Source organism: Equus przewalskii, chromosome 29, assembly GCF_037783145.1.
Source record: "Equus przewalskii isolate Varuska chromosome 29, EquPr2, whole genome shotgun sequence".
In the NCBI taxonomy this organism is placed as follows: Eukaryota; Metazoa; Chordata; class Mammalia; order Perissodactyla; family Equidae; genus Equus; species Equus przewalskii.
In genome coordinates, this window is record NC_091859.1 from 37,282,023 (window position 1) to 37,299,845 (window position 17,823).

At 50.0% G+C, this 17,823-nt stretch overlaps 1 protein-coding gene across 6 annotated transcripts in view; it reads left to right on the forward strand.

The window, feature by feature from the left end:
- Positions 1 to 2,569, forward strand: part of GRAP2 (GRB2 related adaptor protein 2) — a 69,452-nt gene extending 66,883 nt beyond the window's left edge. For all 6 annotated transcript variants that reach the window (XM_070600140.1, XM_070600141.1, XM_008519749.2 and 3 more), the window contains one exon: positions 217 to 2,569. In XM_070600140.1, the coding sequence (XP_070456241.1) occupies positions 217 to 396 (180 nt within the window). In that variant the 3' untranslated portion in view covers positions 397 to 2,569. The remainder of the gene's footprint in view (positions 1 to 216) is intronic.
- Positions 2,570 to 17,823: the final 15,254 nt, after the last annotated feature.

A 17,823-nucleotide genomic window follows, 5' to 3' on the forward strand; every position in this document is an offset into this window, starting at 1 on the left:
AGTTTCTGATGACTTCGTGCTCAGGGCTGTGCATAGGGGTCTGCTTTCAGGGGCAGCAGGGTTTGTCTCTGGAAAGCCATATACCAGCCTGCAGGGTGGGCTGCTCAGGGAGGACTTGGTCTTGGTGCCAGAGTCAGCAGATCCCCTTCCGTGTGACAGTAACTTCAAAGGCCAGCCCCCGTCCCAGCAGGACCTCTCTGTGTGTTCCCCCGACAGCGAGTGCGGTGGGCCCGTGCACTGTACGACTTCGAGGCCCTTGAGGACGACGAGCTGGGGTTCCGCTGCGGAGAGGTGGTGGAAGTCCTGGATAGCTCCAACCCGTCCTGGTGGACCGGCCGCCTGCACAACAGACTGGGCCTCTTCCCCGCCAACTACGTGGCACCCATGACCCGGTGAAGCCCTTCTGAGCAGTCAGAGGCTCTCATCTGAAGCTGCCTGCAAGAGAGGGGGCAAGGAAGAAAAGCTCGGACTACGTTTGCGTGTACATATGTGTGTGTGTGTCTACACATCTACACATAGAGATATGCCTATGCATACACACATTTTACAATAGTAATTTATTGGCAATTTAGTTGGTTAATTAGTTGATATGAAAGGAACTCAGGTAGGGAATTACATTCGTACTTGTTTTTCTACTCCCCTCAGCGGCTGTGCATGCAGAAGGCAGTGGGGAGTTGGGAAGCACGGGGCAGGGAAATGAAACTGAAATTCTTCCTGTCCTTAAGATGGCACCGCTTCCTCCTTGTCTGGGGAATTTTCACGGAAAGGAGCTAAGCAGAAATCCACACCCTGGCATTGGACCAGAACAAGAGGGTGGAGTTGGACCTGGACTTGGTGGGGCATGTTCTGGCTCACCTGCAGGCCCTGCTCACCTTGAGGGTTTGTAGGCGGCTTTCCTCCTGTTCTCCTAGGGTGGGCACCACTGGATTGAGAATTAAGGTGCAGCCACACAAGTCTGAGCTGGGAGCCGGAAGGGGTGTGCAGGCAGGACTAGAGCAGCCGGTGTCCCGACGCCTGGGCAAGGCTGGCCTCCTGGTCGGTGCTTAGCCGAGACCTTCATCTCGCTCAAAAGAATGTTCCTCAGCTAATCCTCTTCCTTGTGGCTGACACGGAGAAACAGAGACACTGTGAGGAGCCCAGATCTGGAAATGGAGGGATTTTTCACAAACCTCTCCGCGGCTACTTGGGTTTAACCTCCGTTCCCCTGGCTTCCAAGAAAGAAACAGCCTAGATCCTGTTAAGTGCCTGGAGAAGCCCTGCCCCAGAATGTGGATTTTAGAGCCATTGTTTTATGTTACGAGCGTGTCTCTTTGGGGCTCTATTTGTTTTTCCTCTTGGTTTTCTGTGTTTTGAAGATGCTTTGCCAAGTGGCACAGTGAGAAGTCCACTCCACAAGAACATTGTCTAGCAATTGGTTGATTGATTGACTGATTGAACATGCCCCTGGGAGGGAGCTGAGATGAACTTCCTGTTCCATCTGACTGTTGGGCCACTGCTGGTACCACGCCTCCCCCTGCCCCCCCGGAACTCTATTGCTGTTGTGTCTCCTCCTCACCTAGAATAGAATGGTTGTCCTAGGGCTCACCCTGCGGGCGTGAAGCACAGGCCAGCTGGGCTGGGCAGAAGGAAGCTCAGCGTTTTAGTGGAGGCTGGGAGCAAACATGTCTGCACCGAGGGCACTTAGGAGGGTGTGTGTGTACCAAGACATGAAAGAAAGGTTTGGGGTGAAAGTGTTGGTGAGGGAGCACAGGAGTGAGTGGGGCCTGTTCCTTGTCCTCTTCCCCAGTCCTTCCAGCTCTAAGGAGGGACAGGGGCAGCCATTGTCGCATTATCGCAGGTAAAATAGGAAGAGTTTCTGACTCAGAAGTAACTGTCAGCGTAACGTAGGCTCTGTCCCTTTGACACTGAATCCTGCGATTCTCTGATCCCCACGTCGCCATTAGAGAAAAAGGGAACAAGAAGGGCCTCTGTGGTGGGTCTTGGGAGGGGGGAGAAAATGGCCTGAGAGAGGCAGGTGGGGGGGGAGTCGAGCATGAGTGAGGAGCCTCTCGCAGCCTTTGGAAATGAAAGCACAGAGAGGAAAAGGGAGCCCAGACCTTTCAAAAGATCAAGGAGCAGCATGAGAGACACAAAGGGAGGGAGAGGGAGCAGGAGGTTAAGCGGGACAGGCGAGGAAGACGTTGGAGGGCACATCCGCAGCGAGCAGGCACGCAGGGCACCCAGGCAGGCGGAAGGAGGGATCAGAGCAGAGCAGTGAGCACCGAGGAAGGCAGGGGTGGAGACAGGAGAATAGGGAGGGAGAGAGCAAAGACAGAGGGGCCTCATGAGCTATTTTGGTGCTAGGTAACGTGAACATGTTACGGTAAATAAAAGCCAAAAGTAATGTTTGATTTTATAGTATTTACAAAGCATACGCTTTAAACAGCCCACAGACTTCATCCGTTTGTCTAATGATGTGGGAGGACCAGCCCCAGTGAAGGCAGAGGGAAAAGATTTGATTCCGGTCTGGGTTTTGTGCCTTGAAACACTTCTCAAGAAGCAGGAATAAAACAAGTGCCCTTGTTTGCCAGGCTGCGTCTGGTGTCTGTGTCACACACCCCTCAGGTGGGGGCAGGGGTCGCTTGCCTGGAGAGGCTGACCACACAGTGTGGGTAGAGCTTTCAGAGCCCCTGGAACTGGGCGTTCTGCTCCACCAGAGGCCATTGTGGGAGTATTTTTAATTGAGATGCTAGAACAGCTTCGCCCCTGCTCATGATGTGGCCCAATACAGAGGGAAGCAAGAGTCACCCTAACCACCCACAGAGAACAAGGGCCGTTAGGGACTAAGACGAAAGTACAAGGACCACACTGTTCCCACTGTGGGGGAGGGGAGGCTGACTCTATTTGGCCACTGGTGCTGCCTCGGGGAGCACACAGCCGTTGCTTTCCTCCTGACAGCATTTCGGCACCAAGGGCGCGTCCAGTCAGCGCCCTTATCAGCCACACAACCAGCAAACAACACCTTGTCTCTGAATTGCCCTGAAATGCTCTGTGTGACCTGGGAGCGGGGAACTTCCAGAGAAAATCCAGTTCCTGTTGGACCAGTTTGGTTTTTCTAACCGCTTGCTGAGGCTCGCTGCATCTCAGACATCTGGCACCTGCCGCTGCCCACCCACTTTTAGGTGGCCTTAGGGTGATCTAAGGGGTGCTTCTCACAACTAATGTGCCTATGAATTGCCCAGGGAGTATGTTAAAATGCAGATTCTGGTTCAATCCTGCATTTCTACCAAACTCTGGGGTGATGTTGCTGGATCCACGGACCACACTTTCAGTAGCGAGGGCAAAGAACTTGGCAGTGAAGCAAACAGCTACAAAAACCTAATTGGATCACTTTTCTGGGGATATTCAGGCATTTTTCTTCATTGCTAACAAATCATTTTGGCTGTGCAACAGATGTGATCCAGAACTGTCATTAAGACATCATTCATATTTTGTGGCCCATGTGACTTATTAGTTTAGCATCTTCATCTCCATCAAGAATCTAGAAACTTTAGGGCAAAAGGCACTCAGATGAAATACCAACGGGGATTTCCTAATAGTAATTCTTTTAAACATGAGCAGAGGTTACAGAAGAAGTTATGAAAGCTTTCTCAGGAAATCCTTAAATATAAAATTGACTCCTATCAGGTGTGGTCCTGCTTGAGGGCAGGGGAATGTCCCATGTGACATCATTAGACGTCAGCTAACCCAAAGCAAAACAGACCACCTGGGGGACAGATTGGCATGGTCCAAATATTTGCTGTTTGCCTTGTGTAAAGTCACCATTTCAGCCTGTCTATACCAAGCAGTATGAGGAAAACATACTGTTTCAATTCTTCTTTTAAATACTTCTCAGGTTCCTCCACTTCTCTCCATCACCTCAGCCATGCCACCGTCATCCCTCCCTTAGGCAACTAGATGAGGCTCCACACTTCTCTCCCTGCAGTTCTCTTGTCCCCAATCCATTCTCTACACAGATGCTGAACGTTCTTTGTAAGACATGAATCTGATGGCATTACTCCCCTGCCCACTGCACCTAGGCTTAAATCCAAAATCCTAATGTGGCCCTGTGAGGTCTTCCCCTGTCTCCCTCTCCAGCCTCCTCTTGTGTCTCTCCCCTCCTTGTTTTCCTGCCCCTGCCCCACTGGCCTTCTCTCCACATGGCCAAGGATTTGTCCCCAAATCCTTCACCCCTGCCGTTTCCCTCCACCTGGAATGCATATCCGCTACTCTTCACCTGGCTGGCTCCTGTGCATCTCCAGGTCTTGGTTTAAATGTCACTTTCTCAAATTGTCCTTTCTTGACCCCTAATCTAAAGTGATGCTTCCCATTAGACCATCTTGTGGCTCCTAGTGCTTTTCCTGAGCAGCACATACACAGCCGATGGTGCTTGACTGATTCATATGACTGTTAGACGGAAGCTCCTTGGAGGCAGAGGTCATCTCTGTTTTGTAAACCCTTGTATGCCCAACATCTGGCACAATGCATGACACACAGAGGCTCAGTAAATATTTATTTAACGAATGAACAAGTGCAGCCTGCCTCATCTCACCTCTCATTCGTTCCGTAACCCAAACGTCCCGGCCTCACAGACCTGCAGGTGCAAACAAGGTGATATTATCATTGATGCCTAAGTTCCATAGCTTTTAGCCACCTGCCCTCAAAATCTCCTCCAGTTACTTCCAAGCCTGGTACCTCTCGTGTATTTAAGCACTGGTCTGCTTCTGTCTCCTCCTCTGGCCATGTTCAGTTGCCCCTGAACATCCTCTGCTGACAACGGCTTCCTGATGCGGTGGATCTACTGTGCATTCCATCTGCCTGCTGATGAAATGGCCTGGCCCTTTAGGAAACCAAATTTGCCCTGCAGTCCCTGTGGCAAGGGGGTTGAGGAAGGGGTGGAGTGGAGAATGGCCTGACCCAATTCTGAGTAGCCCTTGTCCCTGGACCCCAGAGAGGCACTGCTGTTCCAGGGCCCCTCACAGCATGTTCCGTCCTCACTGGAGCTCTCTCTCCATCAGACAGGTCAGGAGATGCCAACTTCCCTTCCATCTCTTGTTTGTCTCTCTTCCTATTGCCCCTTTCTCCTTCAGATGAAAAGGAATGCTCTCATACCTCTTCATCTGTGTAATAGATACCACCTAGGGCCCCAGAGGATGTGCCCCCATGAGCTGATCTGGGCTCAGCTATAATTCATTCATTAAATCAACAAATATTTACAAAGTACCTGCTAGGGGCCAGACACAATCAGCCAGCAGTTCCCTCATGTCTCTCAACTCTACCCTCTCTCTGCATCTGTGTCACTGTCACTGCCTCATTTCAGACTCCTCTCCCAGGTGACTGCAACAGTCTCAGAACTAGTCTCCCTGCCTCCTGGTGGCCCCCACTAATTCAGCCTCCACCGACTGCCAGAGAGATCTTATTAACATGCAAGGCTGATGATATCAGGCTTCCGTTCAAAAGCCTTCAGGGGCTCTCCGTAGTTCCCAGGCTAGAGTTTAAACTCCTTAGCTTCACACTAAAGACATTTTGTGATCTGACTGCTGTCTGTTTGTTCAGCCACAACTCCGTCTCTCCCCACGACGAGTCATGTCGTCTCAGACCTCTGAGTCTTCCCATTCTGTTCCTTCTGCTTAGAACACCTTTCTCCCACTTTTTTGTCTAGACCAGTGCTGTCCAATAGGACTTTCTGTGATGATGATGGGAAAATTCTATGGCTGCTCTGTCCACTGTGGTAGCCTCTAGCCACATGTGCCTATTGAGTACTGCAATGTCTCTAGTGCGAGGGAGTTATATGTGGCAAGTAACTACCTTATTTGGGCAGCCTGGGTCCAGACAACTACTGCTCTCTTTGAAATACTTGGCTCAGGGCTCAAGCTTTCCACTGAGAAGCCATCCCAACTTCCTGGCTGATGTAGACACCTCTAGTTAATTTTCCTTTAGCATCCTTGTTCTGCTTCTATCCTGACAAGTCAGAACTCTGCATTAGTCATTGACCTGCCTCCCCCACCGGACTGAACATTTTTGAGTTCACCCAACAAATGCATGATGCATGAATGCACTGGTGTGCTGGTAAAGGTTTAACAATGGGCTCTCTGAGAGAAAGCCCTGATTTGTTACGTCTGCCAATTCTGTGGTGCAGATATTCCTACCACATGTCAAGAGCATGAAAAAGCAAGCCACAGACTGGGAGAAAATATTTGCAAAAGACATGTCTGATAAGGGACTGTTATCCAAATTATACAAAGAATTCTTAAAAGCCAACAATAAGAAAATGCACAACCTGATTAAAAAAGAGGCAAAAGACCTGAACAGACACCTCATTGAAAAAGACAAAAGATCACAAGTAAGCATATGAAAAAATGCTCACTACCATATGTCATTAGGCAAATGCTTATTAAAACAATGAGATACCACTACATACCTCTTAGAAAATCCAAGATTCAAAACACTGACAACACCAAATGTTGGCAAGAATGTGAAGCAACAGGAAATCTCATTCACTGCCAGCGGGAATGCAACGTGCTACAGCCACTTTGAAAGATAGTTTGGCAGTTTCTTACAAAACTAGACATAGTCTTAATGTATGATCCAACAATCATGCTCTTTGGGGTTTACCCAAAGGAGCTGAAAACTTATGTCCACACAAAAACCTGCACATGGATGTTTATAGTAGTTTTATTCATAACTTATTCAACAGTTGGAAGCAACCAAGAAGTCCTTCAGTAGGCGAATGGATAAATAAACTGTGGTACATCTAGACAACAGAATATTATTCAGCGCTAAAAAAGAAAATGAGATATCAAGCAATGAAAAGACATGGAGGAGGGGCCGGCCCAGTGGCGCAGTGGTTAAGTGTGCATGTTCTGCTTCTCGGCGGCCCGGGGTTCGCCGGTTCGGATCCCAGGTGCGGACATGGCACCACTTGGCAAGCCATGCTGTGGTAGGCGTCCCACATATAAAGTAGAGGAAGATGGGCACGGATGTTAGCTCAGGGCCAGGCTTCCTCAGCACAAATAGGCTAATCTTCCTCAAAAATCTTCCTCAAAGAAAAAAAAAAAGACACGGAGAAAACTTAAATGTATATTACTAAGTGAAAGAAGCCAATCTGAAAAGGCTACATACTGTATGGTTCCAACTACATGACGTCCTGGAGAAGGCAAAACTATGGAAGACAGAAAGACGATCAAAGGTTGCCAAAGGTGAGGGGGGAGAAGAGATGAACAGGTGGAGCACAGAGGATTTTTAGGGCAGTGAAATTATTCTCTGTGATCCTATAATGGTGAATACACGTCATTAGCCCTTTGTCAAAACCCATAGAATGTACAACACCAGGAGTGAACCCTGACGTAAACTGTGGACTTTGGGTGGTAATGATGTGTTGTTGTAGGTTCATCGGCTGTGGGGATGTTGGTAATGCGGGAGGCTATGCACATGTGGGGACAGGGAGTATAAGGAAAATCTCCATCTTCTGCTCAATTTTGCTATGAACCTAAAACTGCTCTAAAAAAGTTGTCTATTAAAAAAAAATACTCCCACCAAGGCTGATTTCATGCTACCAACATGACATCGCTGAACTCAGAGTGGGGAAGAGATGTGCACAGTTGGTTCTCATGAGCAGGTAGGAGCCAGCTCCAGCACACCACTGCATGAATGAATGAATGAACGAATGAATGAAGTGTGCTAGACACTGGGAACATAAGAGAAGCCTCCAGGCTCTTTAGGAAGAAGCCTATTCAGACCTGCAAGAAGCTGGGCATGCAGCTGCAGGTCCAATTTCAGTTCCAAACCAGGAGATAAAGGACCAAGGAGTCATATCTTTGACTTAGTCAAGAGAAGAGGAACATTCGTTTCCTCTAATACCAAGCCTTGTCAGGAGTCTACTGAGCGCCCCACTCAGACTGGTGGAAGGTGAACAAGCCTGAGGCCGTGAAGGCAAGGGTCTCAGTTAGGAGACTTTTGCCTGCGAGAAAATGGAACGCTGACCAGAAGCATCTTAAAGAACAAGGGGTTTATGAGATCTCACACAGAAAGTCCAGAGGGAGGGCAGTTCCCGACTTGCTGAATTCAATGGCTCAACACCACCATCCTCTGAGCGTCAGTGGTGTCTCTTCCTAGCGGCTGTTGCAGCTCCAGACCTCACACGCAGGCTGACAATGCCCACTGAAGAAGAGGCACGTTCCCTCTCAACTTTAGTTAGCAAGAAAACCCTTTCCCAGAAGTCCTTCCGCAGCCTTCCCCTCAGATCCCGTCGGCAATGACTAGATCAGACTCCATTCCTAAACCAACCATTTCCAAGAGAATGAGACCACTGTGATGGGCTTAGACCAATTGATGGGACCCCACAGGAGGCAGAACCTGGGAACCAGGCAGGGCTCTGCCCCCAAGGAAGACGCAGGTGCAGGTAGGGTGCCTGTGGGCAACGGCTGTCGAGACCCAGATGACAGAGAACATTAGAAGAAGATTCATAAATTTTATGACCAAGTCATCCCATAAACATTTTTTGAGGGACAATTAAGGGACAAGAGGGCAGTGTGAGGGAGCACAGCTCTTTCCTCCCCTAAATTGAAATGGACACACATACACACACAGCCTTCCATCAGTCCTTCGCTATAGATTCCCACGTGCAGACTAAGCCAGCATGTCACTGGGGACCGGTTCCACGCTATTCACAGAAATGAGAACTGTACATGTACATAGTGAGGCCCTGTGTCTGCTGTGGGGCAGAGGCCCCAGCGAGCCAGATCTGTGCCACAGTCCCGGCAATTCACTGATCCTGGCGTGAGACTCCCCAAAGCAGGTGCTACAGGTATGGCTCTATTCAGGGTCATTTGTGGCCATGTTCTGACATGGGCAACCCCATTTCGACAGGTCTGAATTCCCCAGGGTAGGCAGCACGTGGTGCCTCCCTCCCTCTGCTCTGACCTGGTTATGGCGGGTTGCTAGGTAACTGCTCCTCAGCCTCTGCTTCTCACGCTGGAGGAGGCTCGGTTACCATGGCAAGTCCAGATGAGGTGGGGGGTGCAGGACACTGGCTGGGGGTCCACAGCCTGGACTCTGTCCTCACTCTCTCTGGGCCACTGGACCTTCGGGAAGTCTCTTTACCCCTCCAAGCCTTAGTTTCCTTTTCAGTCAAATGAAGGAGTAGCTGGGTCTCTTCTTGCTCTAAACTGCTGATGCATGCAGATGGCATAAACCAGATAAACACCAAGACTCAGACTCCTCTTAGGTAAGAATGACTCAAGAAGGGCGCAGGAAAGGAATGGATTGAGTTATTTGTCTTTAAAATAAAATAGAGAATCCAGCAAGCCTGTGTCTCTATTAGGACAGATAAAAGTTATGGAGATTCTCCCTTCTGTTGGCAAAAATTTAGCTTCTGGAATCCATATTCATGAGTTCCTGGGGCTCCCTAGGACCTTTTCTGATCCTAGACTTCCTAGGGAAGTCCCCTTAGGGGTATGTCGCCTTAGGGACCCCGGCTTGCTAAAGCATGATGTCCTTACAGACAGGGTTTACCCATTCCTGGGCTATACTGGCCCTTCTTCCCCCACTGGAGCCATATCACAGGCCTAGGCCTTCCCAGGGCTCTGGGGCCAACTCCTGACTTACGAGGCTCTGCATAAGCCTCTGAGAGTCCCTCCTTGATCCTGCCTTTGTTCTGAGACCCAGCCCCACCTGCTTCCCTCATTCCCGCAATTGAGATCCCTGCCGAGACCCAGATGCTGGGGCTGGTGCAGTACCTAGCTCCTCCTCTCTCCTGTCTTGTTCATGCCAATCCCCTTCCCAGAATCCAAATTCCCTCTGCTCAAGTTTCCTAACACCGGCTGCCATCCTGCCTGCCTGCCCGCCCGCCTGAATCTCCAAATACTGTAAGCTGCTGCCTCCTTCCTGGTGTGCATTGCGTCCCTCAACTCCAATGACCTCGTGCTGGTGCCCTCAAGGCTGCCAGCTGTATGGACCACCTCTACCATCTGATGCCCCTGTGACCCCTGAAAAGAGGCTAGACCCCACCCCACTCCCAGTAGCTGGTCTCTCTTTCCCTTTCCTCCTGCACTGTGTCGCCAGGGTACAATCTGAAGTCTTGGCCACTCGGAATCCTTCCTTACCACCGTACAGACATGGCGAACATGGGATACACCCGAGTCACATCAGGGAACATTCTCCAACCCCACGCAACAGCCAAGTTTCTCCCTGGTCGGGGGCAGAAGGAGGAATTCATACCTTGCACGCAGGCAGTGAGACCCAGGTAAGCGGCCTTTCAGCTGCCAGCTGTGCCCTGGGGCACTCTAGAACCTCCCAGCCCTGTGGAGAGGGCTAGGCCCATCCTAGAGCCGTGCACCCCAGTCCCCCCTCCTTCCTAACCATCCGCTACCTTCCCCTGCAGGCAATGTGGAAAAGTACCGAAGGCACAAACTTTGAGTCAGATAGGCTGGAGCCAGTCCAGACACTGCTACCGACTGTGTGAGTCTGGACAAGTTACTTGACTTCTCTGAGCTAATCCAGAGAATCAGAGACAGTAGCACTGAGTTGTCACAAGAAGTAAACAAAATTATAGGAACTGCGTGGGTAGGGCCCTGCAAATGGTGGGCAGCCGCTACACCTTCCATCTTGTCAAAAACAGCGTTCCTCACCCCACCCCACCCCACCCCACCTCCAGCAACATGTTGCTGGAGAGGCCTCTCTCCTTTCAAACTTGCCTGTCCTGTATTCAGCCGTCCTCGGGGTAAGTCTCTCTGAGCCCATCAAACTGATAGCTTGCTGATGTAGTAAATCGACTTCAGGAGAGCTCCCCTCCCTGGGCCCATCCTCTTCCAGGTGATGGCTGCCCTGTAATGGTGGCCCAGGAGGGACAAACTACTGAGGCTGTTGGCCAAACAAAGGAGTAATTCTCGAAGGGAGAGCGCCAGGCCAGGCAGAGGTGTCTGCAGCATCCCAGAGCCACCATTACTGCCTCTGGCCGGTCTGCCGGCCTCCAGGCTTTCCGATACTTTACTCATCAACCCACCCAGATCGGGCACCCTCTCTGCTAGAAACCTTTTTTCACCTGCCATCCCGGGCTTGTGGTTCGAGCAGCCTCCCGGAGATGGGGGGTGAGTAGAGGCAGGACTTCTGGGCTACCCTCTGCCTGAAACTTGTCCTGCATTTCCCTTCCTCCATGACTGTGCTGATGCTGGTCCCTTTACCTGGAGTGCGCCTTCCTTTCTATCAACCTCTGTCCACATCCTAGTCAGCCTGCAAGGCCGGGGAAAATGCTGCCTCCTCCACAAAGCCTTCCTTGATTCCACCCTCAGCTGAGGGCAACTCTCCCTCTGCTGAACCATCTCCTGACGTTGCTCTTGTGGCTTTGCCCTGGAGGGGTGTGTGTGTCAGGGCCTGTGCCCTGTGATGCTCAAGTTCCAGTCCCCAAACACAGGGATGAGCAGACACTAAGTAAATAAATAATTCTGGCCCAGGTCCCTTGGTTGGGGTCAGAGCTGTTTTAAAATTTGTCTGCAAATGTTTCAGACACACCCCAGTTCCCCGCACTGCCCGAGATTGGGAGGGAGAGGCGCTCGGTCTGCTGGGCTCTGCCCTACAGGGGTGAAGATTGCTCATGCTGACCGCGCGGCCTGCAGGGTGCTGGCTCCAGGAACTCCCGCTTCTGTGCTGCTGCCAAGAGGAAGTGAGAGAAGACTCTGGCCCTTCCCGCGGCTTTCCTCCCAACCCTCCCCAACCTCAGAACTGGAGCAGCCTTCTTTCTCTAATACTAGTTGTTGTTGGAGGCCAGCGTGGGCTCTCCCTGTCTCTGGCCCATCCTGCACTCTCTGCCAGGCACATCCATCTCAACCATTTGCATCCTGCCATCGCCCAGCTCACACACCATCCATGGCTCCCAAATGCCAACAGAGTTAAGTTCAAACTCACCCTGCAATTCAAGGACTTAAGAACTTCCGTGGAGCAACCTATATTTCTGGCCCAAGGCTCTCCTTGTCCTTCCTTATCCCTGAAACACACACACATGTATGTATTCACAGACGTGTAATCACATACATATGTACATACAAATGCACACTTATATACACATATACATGTGTATATACACACATATACGTGTACACACATACACAAATGCACACTTATACACACACACATATGCACATATATATACACACATGCACCATGACCCAAACTAATTTGTTGGTTTAGCCTGTATTTGCCTTGAGTATTACATTCCTTCGCCCATCCATTCATCCTTTCAACACTCCCTCAGTACCAGGTCCCTAGGAGAGCTGGGAATGCAAACATGAAGGGCACAGTTTCCCTTCTTCTCCTAGAAGTCACTACTACCCGGAATGCTCTCCCACCTCCTTTCTGAGCTTCTAAGTCCTTTAAGATCCACCTCCTTGGAAAAGTCTTCCCAGCTTCTCAGCCCTCGGCTCCCTGCTCATGCTTTTGAGTTCTTGTAGCAGTGCTGTCTAAAAGAATGTCTGCGATGAAGGAAATATTCAACAGCTGCACGAGCCAATACGATAGCCATTAGCCCCACTGGTTATTGAGCACTTCAGATGCGGCCAGTGTGATGAGGAACTGAACTTCCGACCAATAATTAATTTGATTAATTTAAATTTAAATAGTAGCAACCGTATTGGACAGTGGAGTTCTATTGTATAACCCATCCGGCCCTTGGGTCCCACAGACTTGGTAGCAAGTGGACTTGGGTTTGAATCCTAAGCTGTGTGACCCTGATCAGTTTGCTAAACGTCTCTGAGCCTCAGCTTTATCGGTTATATCATGAGCGGGTTGTAATACATAACCTGAGAAAGAAATAAGCAAATGTATGCCTGGTACCTAGGAAATGCTCAGACACCTTGTTGAATCTGAATTTTTATCTCTAGAAATTAAATAATTACTTGTGGATCATGATCCCTAATGTACCATGAACCTCAAGTCCATATTGTGTAAGGTTTTAGAATGTGTTCAGTTGGGCTGAAATAATGTAGAATTCCTGCCTCCCTCGCATCTTCGAGGGAGAGTAGACAGCGGGGTGACAGGAGGGCTTGGCAATCCCTCTGTTTTCTCAGCCCCTTTTGAGCCAGGAGTAGGTCCATGTTTTTTCTTAAATCCCCTACAGCATAGCGCTCCATGTATGTTTGCAGATACGGGATTGTTTTCACTGAGAATAACATTCAGAATTCAGTCCAGTAAATAATTACGGAGCGCACTGGGGCAAGATTCTGCAGGAGACACAGCGGCAGACCAGACTAGTTCCTAACCTTGGAAACATAATCTAATGGCGGAGGCGACGTGTGCTCCTGATCGTGCTGCCCTCTGACTCTAGGCCTGAAGTGCTCGGGTGGGGCCGTTCTGGTCAGGCCAAGTGCCTCTGCCGGGGCAGCGAGAGATGAGAGAGAGGGGTCTGAGGTGGTCTTGGTCCATCTCCTTCACGGTCGGAAATCTTCTTCTGACCCTTAACCAGCAGGAAGAGTCAGAGCATGAGGCACTGAAGAGCAGAAGGCTCAAGCTAATCAGCCACAGTCCCCTCTCTGTGACCAGCTCTCGCTCTGGATCACTGCACCCCCAGAACACACAATGGGCTGACTCTGCACCCAGGGTGTTGGGAGAGGGCTGGGGAAGGAGGCTCCAGGTGAGGAGAAGCACCAACCCCCTGGGCCTCTTCCTGGGCTGTACTCCAGTTGACCTCTGCCCTCAGCTCCCTTCCAGATCCTGGTCCCCACCCCCAACTGCCTTGAGGTCTGCTCCTCCCAGGACCTTGTGGATGCCGAAACCCTTGTTTATCTTTAAAGATGCTCAAAAATGTCCACTGTCTTGTGTGCCCTACGACACACATCATATTCTCTCTCTCTCTCCCTCTCACATACACACAGTCACAATGTGCAACTGAATGGCCAAAAGAAGGACTCACATTCAACTGAATTGTCTTTTGCATCGAAGGGTCTTATTCTTATGTTCTTACTTTATGCCAGGGGAAGAGGGGAAATCCTACCCAGTTTTAAGAAGGAATTCTTGGTCAGTTTAAAGTAATATGATGGTGGAGGAGCGGGGAATGAGGGTAAAATTCTGGTTTTTAGGTTATAATGCCTGGGAACGCCATGATGAATAAGACAATCCTGACCTCAAGGCACCTACCCACTGTGGGGGGAGACAAACCATTACCCACAGAACTTGAGTGATAAACTGGGGCTAAGCATGAAGTAAGGCCACCTAAGCCAGGCTTGGAGGGCAGGAAAGATGCCAGGGAGGAAGCGGCCAAGCTGAAGACCCAAGGATTCAGAAGAGTAGCTGGTGGACTGGAGAGGAAAGAACTTCATCAGCGGGAGCTCCCTTAGCAAAGACATGTCAAGGAAGCGGGAGAGGACATGGAAGGACCCTAACAGGTTTGGATTGTAAATGGCCTCATGGTGCTTGGGCTTTAGCTCTGGGATCACGGGGAACCTTTGGAAGAGCTTTATGCTAGAAAACGACATAATATATTTGCATGTTAGAAAGGATTTGAGGGGAGAGGATCAAGTTAGGAAGAATAGCTAGGAGGCTCTTGCAACAAGGCGGGGTGGGGGTGTGGGGAGTTGGGAGGGGGAGTGGCAGCAGGGATGGCGGGAAGACAGCTAACGGGAGACATCACAGAAGAAGCCACTTCTGGCGTGGTGGCCGAGAGAGACAGGAAGAGTCCCAATGCATCTGTGTTTCCCACTCGGGCAGCCAGGCAGATGGTGGTGTCATTCTGGAGGAGAGAGACTCAGAAGGAGCAGCAGCTGGGGAGCAGGTGGAGGAGAAGTGGATGATGGGTTCCTTTTGAGACATGTTGCCCAGGAGGTTGTAAGACGTCGGAGTAGAGAGGACCAGCAGGCAGCCTGATAAACTGGCATGGAGTTGAGGAGCAAGTTGAGGAGTTGAGATAGAAATATGAGAGTGAGTCTAGCCATAGGGAGGTGAGACTGCCCATGGAGCGTGTGAGGTCTAAAGGCCAAGGCCCAGGAGGAGCCCTGAGGAACACCAACGTTTAAGGGATGGACGAAAGAGACTGAGAAGGAGTGGGAGGAAGCTACAGAAAAACCACGGATTCAGGGTGTGAAGGAGGCAGGGGCAGTTGCAAAGTGATTGGGGAGAGGAGCCTATATGGCTCCAAGGTTGCAGATAGAACACCATCCCTGAGTCTGGAAGGCCTTAGAGGGCAGGAACTTGCCTTGTACATAGTCAGTGCTCAGTAACTCACTCAAGACTGAACAGATGGAAGCCTCAGGTAAGTCGTGAAGGGGCAGGGGAGAGGCCTCAGTGTATTCATTTCTCCAGGCCAGCAGAGCAGGTCAGAGATGAGTTGCTCAACTAGTTCAGTTCTAGGATCTACACGCCTCCTCCCCACGGTGTCGGCTGTGACGGCCTCCTCGTCTTCTCTCATCCTCTCTGGGAACAGGCAGCAAGCACAAAGTTTACAGAGGTGTGAGAGAGCCCTCAAAGTTTTATAGCAGGTGCTCACAACACAAATTGCCACAGAGGGAAAAAAGACAGCCCGGGGAAACCTTTTTAAGAATATATCATGAAGCGGGCTATTTTGGGACTCGAATTAACAGGAGGACCCAGGAAAATAGACGTGTGCAGGGATGAACACAGCTACAATTAATGCTGACTGTGAGGTGTCATTTCTTTACCGCACACACAGCCGGCAGTTGCATAAGGCGAGAGGAAGGGAAACGAGAGCCAAGTTCCCAGGCAGGAGGGGGAGGCGTGTGCCGGAGAAGGAGGCGGGAGGGGAATTGGCTGGAGGAAGCACGATTCCTCAGAAAGGCGCAGTCACCTTGGGCGAGCTGGCCTCTGAAGCTGGAAATGCACCCCTGATGGGCCCCACCTACCTCAGGGAAACTCCAGACCCAGGACCGGAGGGACCAGCAGAGGACCAGAGGCTTTCCTAGGGTGTCCCCACCTCATGGAGTGTCCCCAGACACGAAGCAGATAGGGCCTGTGCCTAAAAGAAATCATTTTCCCAGCTGGTAAGGCTTTTTAAAAATCACGATAACAATGCACAGCATGTTCAGCTGTGTGGTAGGGTGGACGGCCCGGGATCGGGCTGCGTGGATGCGTGTCTCAGCACTTCCGCTCGCTAGCTGATAACCTTGAATGGGCCGTCTCACCTCCCAGAGCTTTAGTTTATTCCTCTGTAACACTTCAGGTAATCCCTTTCACAGTCTCCGTTTACCAGATTGGGTCAAATGTGATAACTCTACATTAAAATGCTTCCATAGCCTGCAACCTCTCCATGAATGCCTTATCACCCTGCCTTGTAAAGATGGCTGTGGGTATCTGACTCCCAGCCAAATTGGGGGAGCCACCAGGGCAGCTAGCTCTCATGTCTGATTCCTCTTGTTTATTCTCGGTGGCAAGCATGTTACCTAGTACACGTTAACTCAAAAATGTTGGTTGCATAAATAAGTTATTTGTATGTAAAGAGAAATATTATGAAAAGGCCACAGTGTGTTTTACATCTAGTGTGTTTCGTGTTAGATCTAGGAAAGATCTTTTCCAATGTGAACTGTTACTAAAACATTCTACTGTGATTCTAACCTTCTGTCCAATTGCAACTGGTGTCACATAACACTTGTGCTCCATGAGAGCAAACACCGGGTCTTAATCACTCTACTTCCACACAAGCTCCACGTGGCAAGGGCTTGGTTTTGTTCTAAGCTGCGCCCCCAGCATGGAGAATAGCGCCTTGTGCTTAGTAAGGCTCAAGAAGGATTTGGTAAATGAGTGCATGGTTTCTAATCCTCAGGGCAAGGCTAGGCATTCAGCAAATGTTTGTCGAATAAATAAATTATTAAACAAGGGGAACACTATCTCTTTCTAATGTTCCTTTCTGGCATTCTTAACTGAGGCATTATAGCAAGGTGGGTAGATAGACCAGCTCTGGAGTCAGATGGTCTGGGTTGGAATTCTGGCTCTTCTTACTAGCTGGGTGACCTAGCCTAAGCTGCTGAACCTCTCTGTGCTTCAATTTTCTCAGCTGTAAAATGGGGCTAAGAATAGTTTTCTAATAGGATTACATGAATTCATTTGAAATATACAGAAAATATTTGGCACGGAGCCTGGCACAGAGTAATTGCTGCTATTTTATGACCACAGCAGTCTCTTAACAACCCTCAGTGGCAGGGGCCAGCCCAGTGGCGTAGTGGTTAAGTTACCTTGCTTTGCTTTGGTGGCCCAGGGTTCATGGGTTGGGATCACAGGCACGAACCTACACACCACTCATCAAGCCGTGCTGTGCTGGCATCCCACGTACAAAATACAGGAAGACTGGCACAGATGTTAGTTCATGGCCAATCTTCCTCACCAAAAAAAAATAAAATAAAATAAAAATAAATAACCCTCAGGGGCCAGCCCCATGGCTGAGTGGTTAAGTTTGCGTGCTCCGCTGTGGCGGCCCGGGGTTTTGCCAGTTTGGATCCCAGACACAGACATGGCACCGCTCATCAGGCCAAGCTGAGGCGGCGTCCCACATAGCACAACCAGAGGCATTCACAACTAGAATACACAACTGCATAGTGGGGGGCTTTGGGGAGAAGAAGAAGAAGAAGAAAAAGATAGGCAACAGATGTTAGCTCAGGTGCCAATCTTTAAATAATAATAATAATAAAATAAAATAAATACCCTCAGTGGCTTCCCTCTAGCTACAGAATAAGATCTAAAGTCAAAGTCCCCACTATTTGACTCCGACATCCTTCTCTTTCTAGTCCCATCTTCCTACGCTTTAAGCACCCTTTACTGTTACACTGTCCCAGCCACTCTGCTAATTGGTGTGTATCCACCAGCTTGTTTCCC